This window comes from Solanum lycopersicum, chromosome 12 (assembly GCF_036512215.1).
Source record: "Solanum lycopersicum chromosome 12, SLM_r2.1".
In the NCBI taxonomy this organism is placed as follows: Eukaryota; Viridiplantae; Streptophyta; class Magnoliopsida; order Solanales; family Solanaceae; genus Solanum; species Solanum lycopersicum.
The window spans coordinates 7269713-7277302 of NC_090811.1; the positions used below are offsets into that span (position 1 = coordinate 7269713).

At 27.1% G+C, this 7590-nt stretch overlaps 1 protein-coding gene across 1 annotated transcript; it reads right to left on the bottom strand.

The window, feature by feature from the left end:
• Positions 1 to 1516, bottom strand: LOC101257443 (GDSL esterase/lipase At5g03980). The gene has a single exon (XM_004251917.5). It carries the CDS (start codon positions 1317 to 1319, stop codon positions 210 to 212), a length of 1110 nt encoding a protein of 369 aa, XP_004251965.1. The 5' UTR covers positions 1320 to 1516; the 3' UTR covers positions 1 to 209.
• Between the last annotated feature and the right edge of the window lie 6074 nt (positions 1517 to 7590).

Consider the following 7590-nt stretch of genomic DNA (forward strand, 5'->3'; position numbering starts at 1 on the left):
TTAAAAAGAAAAACACTCTGTCCTTTATTTTCTTCAAATACCAAACTAATTAAATATTATCCCAAACACAAACTCATAATCTTATTTAAGCTTTAAATAATTCTCCTTCGCTACAACGTGGAAAAGATACAACAACAAAATATCTAATGAGGTTTGATAAATAAAATATGCAGACATTATCACTGTCTTACGTCACGGCTAATCCAATTTTAAACGACGCAGTTGAATTTGGCTAACATATCTCTAACCAGAACTTCAGAAATACGACGATGAGCTTCATCTGTCAAATGAATTCCGTCCCAATGAACATACTTTGCTGGATTCGAACAAGCATTAATCCCAGCTCCTCCACATACAGTCCTGAAGTTGAAATTATGTGTTCCTCCAGTTCCACAACATGCACTCAGCAATGTATTTTGATTAAACCCAAACGAAGACGGATTACGAATAAGTGACAAAATTGATCCATAAAAATCACCATAAACAATACTAACATTTGGAAATTGACGTTGTAGATTGGCCATAGCTCTAACCACGAATCGATTGTGATAGGAAGCGAAATCATTGAAGCTTTTCAGGCATCCTAATTGATCGTAACCACTTGTATTGTTATCAGGGAAGGATGTGAGGTATAATGGAAGGCATCCGAGAGGGTAAATGCTCGGAACCAACACTCGTGTTGCTCCCAGCTGAATCACCTCTTTGATGCCTCTCATTATCCCTGCAACAACAAACGGAACGTAACTTCTGACTTCGGAGATTTGCTTTCTCTGGAAGAAACAATTGTAGTAATCGTTTCCTCCCCATTCCCCCATTATTACGATCGAGTTTTTCAAATTCTCTGCACATTTCGATCCACAAGTCGATTTCAGATGCGATTTGAACCAAGTTAATTGATTTGAAAGCGGTGTGTTCCAGGTGGGTAAACGGATGTTACGTGCAGTCCAGAAGGATGTATCGAGGGCGGTAGCTCCGGCGACGGCGAAGTTTACTCCTTGACTGAACGATGCGGTTCTGTCTAAGTAAGCGTTGAGGAATGGAAGTTTGAATGATTGAGAAATGAAATCGGTGATAACGCGGCCGTTGGAGAAGCGGCCGGTGGGTTTTCTGAAGAAAGTTTCGCCGTAAGGGGAACGGTCGGCGCGGAAGATGATGGAAGCGCCGGGAGTACGGATGACATTTCCGGCGTCGGCGAGGGAGTCGCCGAGTTGGTAAACGGAGTTAACGTTGCATTTAGTTTGAGCAGATGAAGGAGAAAAGAAGAATAAAGAGACGAGTAAAACGGATAAGGAGACTTTGGTAAGAGAAAAAGTCGCCATTGAAGAATGTTTTTTCCTGCAAAATGGAATACATTCACGTGCTACTTATAGAAGAGTAGGCTCGGTCGGTCGGCTTGATCACGTGATATGAAATGAAATTGAATAAAAAAAATTGAAATTTTTATTTGGACATGCAATTTCAACTTTTATATCGTATGTCGATATAAAATGGTGGGCTTTCTTTTACAAGACATAAGTTTGTGAATCAATCATGACAGAAAATTTGAGAAAAAGGGTCTAAAATTCAATCAAAATTGTTGTTATAATATAGAATTTTTAAAATAACCTTTTAGCCCTCTCTCATACAATATTTAACAAAGTATTTTAAAGCTATATATATGTATTCACGTGGATATCATAAAATATTGTATAATGGTAACTTGTCCACGTGAGCACATATATACATTTAAAATACACTGTTAAATAGTGCATGAGATAAAAGATCCTCTATGAAGTTTGTTATCGTTACAACAATTTCAATCAAAGTTAAAATATTTTTCAGATCTTGTTTCCTAAAATTTTTAAATCAATCTTTTTAGAAATTAAGATTTCATTTCATGATTTCAAATCAAAAAATAAAATCACAAATCTAAACACCTATTAAATGAATTGTTAATATATAACATACGGAAATATTTAACGATATAAATTAGAAGTTTTTTCTATTAATTATTCTTGTAAGAGCAGCGTATTAATTAATAACTTTTTATTGAATCAAAGGTAAATATGCACAAAATTCAAATAATTTATTAAATTTTATGCAACTCAATTATTTGAAGTTTGAACTGTAAAAACTGTCAATAATTTTGTAGCAGGTAGCTATGTGCCAAAAAAAAAAAAAGGTGTTAGCTGTTCAGTGGTTGGTTATCACATTAATTTGTGTTTTTAGTGTCATTTAAAGGAAAATAGTTTGATATATCTTTTGATTTTATCATTTAAAATTAATATACTTTTTATTGAAAAAATAATTTTTATATATATTAATTGTTATATAAATAGCTAATACACACGTTTTTCTAAAGAGAAGTGAAAAAGATAATTTTAATTTGATTTTTAAATATTTTTCTGAAAAAAATACAATTCGTATATGATCCTCCTCCGTCCTCACAAGTTTTTTTATATATATTTTTATTTAATAATTAATTTAAATTTATTATTTTTAATGTTTAAATTTATTTATGTTTCACTAATTTTCTCGTAAAATTTATCAGAAATATCTATTTTTATTTTATTTTTACAAATAAAAAAATATGGGAACTAAATTCAATATAGTCGTAAAAATGAGAAACTCAAAAATGAAAGAAAAAAATAAAAAACTCAAATAATGATAAATATTAATCAAAGAGATAAAAAATAATTTACGTATTAAAATATACCTTAGACTTTGTTAGAAGAATCGTATATATATTTCTACATAATTTTTTAAAAAAAAAAGTTAAAATAATAAATTTAAAACTATTTCTTTTTTTACTGATGAAGAATATATATTATATCTGCACTCATTTTATAACAATAAAATATATATGAATCATTTATATAACAATAAATACATATTTAAACTATTTTCATAACGAGAAATATATATTAACTATGTAACAAAATTGAATGATATATTGGACATTATACCCTTTATATACTGCCAAAAATGATTTAATATTTTGGCCTTTTGACTAAGTCATTCATTTATCAAGTGGCTTCAAAAATGGAATCTAGGAGTATTATTATATTTACTTTAAGGAGTACATGTGGGTCAAATCACACTTTATTTTCCGTCTCAATTTAATTTTTCCAGGCTTTAGTCTACTTAAAAAAATATTTAATTTTTTATATTTTAATTTTAATTTTTTATGTAATATATTTAAGATAATTTTTTTAAAATAATTTTAAGTCAATTTAAATTAGATCCTTCTTAAAAATAGAGAGTAATATTGTATTTTAAAGGAATTAACTAAGTTGTACTTTAGAAACTGCTACATGAGAAATTTCTAAACATACTTATTAAAAATAAAAGGAAAAAGGGTAAAAAATTCTCATAATCTATGTTAAAAGGAATAAAAATGTCCTTTATTTATAGTTTGATTAAAAAATGTTATTATTGACAATACTTTGACTCAAAAATGTCACTGCATTCAATAATTTCGTTCATAAAAGCCCTTATAGTTACAAAAATTGTCAAAAATGCCCTTTATAGTATTTTTTCTTTTTAAACACATCTTATTTCTAATTAAGATATCATTAAGGAATACTATTTTTATTTTCTTTCTTCTATATCACTTTAACAAATAGAAATGTAGGAAATATTTTTTTTTCTTCTTAACTCATTTTATCAATTAAAATAGAATAATTTTATGTACCTTTTTTTCATTTTTTATTTTTTTTGAAATTAAAGTAAGATAAACATTTAATAATTTTTTAAAAACACATTAATTGAAAAAAATGTGTCAAGAAGAAAAATACATTTATTTTGAAAGTAAACTTTTTCGACCCATTAAATAACAATGACATTTTTGGACCAAAGTATTGATGGTAAGAATATTTTTTGACCAAACTACAAACGGGGTAGGGGGGGGGGGGAGGCATTTTTGTTCCTTTCACATAGTTTAAGGGCATTTTTAACCAAAGTATTGACGGTAAGAACATTTTTTTTTTACCAAACTATAAACGAAGGGTTGTTCCTTTCACATAGCTTAAGGGAATTTTTGATCCTTTTCCCAAAATAAAATTAGAAGTTATATTTCTTTCGAATTAAACAGAGTAATATATTTTTTATAAGAATTTCCTTCGAATTAAACAGAGTAATCTGTTTTTTATAAGAATTTAAGGAGCAATTGAAAGAAATAAATATACATGAACAATTATCGAAATCTAATCGAATTTATGAGCGACAAAAGTCTTTATATTTGCATCTCTCAATTGAACTCGATAAAATAACAATGACCCAAATTCAATAAAAAATGAGAAAATCAAATTGCATCCACAAATAAAATAGCTCAATGATTGATTAAGTTAAAAGAATTTACATAATTAATATTGAAAAATCACTTGAATCACACAATTACACTTACCAATTAAAAATTACACTAACATTAGACTTGACCTAGAAACTATAAGTTTCAAAACTCTCTATATTAAATTCATCATAATCTTGATAATCTAAGTTCCCAAATAACAAAAAATATTATTTATATTAAGAAAATTAAAAAAATATTTTCTTGATAATTTTACCCCTAGTGAGATAAAGATCTTATTTGGCCATATTATTCTGTGAATTTTTGAATTTGTGAGAGCATCATTTTCACATATTGTCACTTTCTTCTTCTTCTTTTTTTTTCGTTGGACCTTCAGTATCTTTATTTGATGTTCATCTAAGTCTTCTGAAGTTTTCATACGATTTATGTTATCCACATCGTTATCATTTCTAATTTATTTAAAAAATAATTATTTTCTTAGCAACCCTTTAAAAGACATTTTGATATTTATAACATAATTTTAATTTAAAATCATACCATAAAAAAAAACCTTTACTTTTTAAAATTTATATAAAATTAAACTAAATATTTTTTTAAAAAAACAAAAGTAAATAATTTTATGGGACAAAAGGACCCACTTGCACTAGTCCCTAGGAGACTTTTGTTTCCTGACGGGTGTCATTTTGTACCATATGGGCAATGTGCTAAAATATTGCTTAAACAATACATCCTTCATCAACTGCATTATTTTAACTAAAAAAATAAATTATATTTCCATTAGATTTGTAAAAATATCTTAATAGAGTTATTTTGGTTTCTTTTTGGATAATATAATCATCAAACTATGCACATATTTTCAATAAGGTGATGAAAAGTAACCAAAAAATTTAGATTTTATCGCAGGCTTATGTATGTATATTTTTAGAATTCATTTTTAGATCCAATATTTTCAAATATATTTTAATAAAATAAATTACATTCATATAATTAGAGAAAAATGAAGATGGAATTTTTTTGGTTAAAAAACATAAAAATGTATCACTTCAGAGCCTTTAAATAATTATCGTTTTAATTTGCCTTTTTGTTTAAAATTCAACCTAATTATAGATAATTATGTGTTTTTGATTTTTTTTTCTTTTAAACTAGTCTTTATTTTCATTTAAGAGGAATTTCTTATATATCAAATCTTTTTAGTTGCAAACTTGAGATTAATGTCTATGCAACATAATAGGAGAAGATGAAAGTCATTTTTCATTAAAAAGAAGTGTATTTGGAAAAATGGTTCTAAAAAAAGAAAAATGCATAAATTTCGGTTAAATATTTTGTTTTTATCATTACTTTACACCTCATTGGAAATAATATGCATAATATGATAATAATACTATTCAAAATTATTTTTAGAAATATATATTTACAAGTTGGATAACCATTCCAAGAATCCACTCTATTTTTGACTTAAAGAATGCAGCTGTCGGTGAACATATTTACTCTATTTTCAATGTCTTAATTTATGTGATGTATTTTTTTATAAAAGTTAAATCTTTTGAGTTTGACTGATAATTTATATATGAAATCTTACTTTTATATATATATATATATATATAAGCATTATAACTCACAATAATTAATAATGAAAAATATCTAAAAGATAAATGAAAAATTACTGTTAAAAATAAATTTATTTAAATCTTATAATTTAAAATATTTGATATAAATTAAGACGAAGAGAGTATAAGTTTTTTTTAAGTAAAAAGGAACTGTTTGCCAACAAAGATTGTCCTTCAATAATTAAATATGATAAAATGCACACATTTCAGCATAACCACATTGATTGAGAAAGAGAACCTTTCTTACCTACCACCTTTTGGTTGGAGTAAGATAAGTAGGTGGCAAAGTTTTGAATAATATTTGCAAAATAATGTGTATTTAGTCGATTATTTTTGTTTTTATATATTTAAAAATATAGAAATAAGAAGGTAATTTTCTTAACTATTTCATCTCTTAAATTTTGTTATGAAAATTTTATAAATAAATGTAAATACTTTTAAAATGAATTGATTGAAGGGTAATATAAGAAGAATTTAATTAATATTTTTTTGATTTAATAAGGTAAATAACTACTCGTATAGGATATGTATTTCTAGAAAGAGGATTGATTAACATGGAACGGATGTAATACTTTTTTCATGCCTTTTTTGTTGTCATATTTTTTTATATATATAATCAAACAATAACAAACATTGACCAATATTTTATGATATAGTTGTTGGGTATGTAGCAAGAATTGATGAGAAATAGAGGGAAGAAGAGGAATTTGAAAAGTTGAGAACTTGAAGTTTTGGGAACTTGAAAAAAAGTCTTCTTATGTTTTAATGAAAAAGACATTTGTCCCTCATTGGTGATGGAAAGAAAAGACATGAGAGTTTAAATACAGAAACACTCCTATTAATTGTTAAAAGGGTTGGATAGAAAGACCCCCCTCGCGCCTTCGTTGTCGTCGCTCGTCTCGGCTGATAACAGAAGTTGAAAATTAATCGAAATGTTTCAATTTTTTAGTTGACTAATCCGACCCGACTCGAACCCGCGCGCAACCCGTTTTATTTGAACTTTCCCATTTTATTTAAATTTTCCGTCATGACTATTCTGAAAGGTTGCAACTTTCAGGAACAGTCAGTACCATTTGAAAGGTTGCAAACTTTCATTAATGGACGTGTGAATTCTGAAAGGGTTGCAACCTTTCAGAACATATTCTTCTTGTTTATAAATATCACTCATTCTTTAGATATTTCCTAACAAATTTTCTGATCTTCTTCTTCTTCTTCTGCACACATTTTTCTTCGTGTACTTTCCTGCTGTGGATTGATTCGCTGACAGTAGAGTTTTTGGTATCTACACTCTGCTGATTAAGATCATTTTACCCTGAGAGGTTATATTCCAAATCAAACCTCGGATACTAGAGGGGAATAATTTCCTTAAGGGTACACTGCGAGTTTAGTGGACTTGATCTTCTTCCAATTTAATTTTTTTTTCAAATTCTGGTACGTTCTTACATATTTTAATTAAATTTTTGTTCATATCTCTTACTGGTTTTTATAAATTTCAGTTACTTCGTATTTATGAACAATTTATTAGAATTAGTAATTTCTGGTTTTGATAACACAGATTCGCTACAATCTTAAGGATTTTTTTTTAAAATCTGTGTTTCTGGTGGAGATAAAAATCTTCGTGATTTTATACTCCTTTAAGTCTGCAATTATAGTTTATTGGTTACTTAGATTGTATCATTTTTTGTTTATTCTGAA

What these genes read in the sequence shown, in the direction of transcription:
- LOC101257443 (XM_004251917.5), bottom strand. Translation starts at nt 1,319, where the DNA reads ATGGCGACTTTTTCTCTTACCAAAGTCTCCTTATCCGTTTTACTCGTC.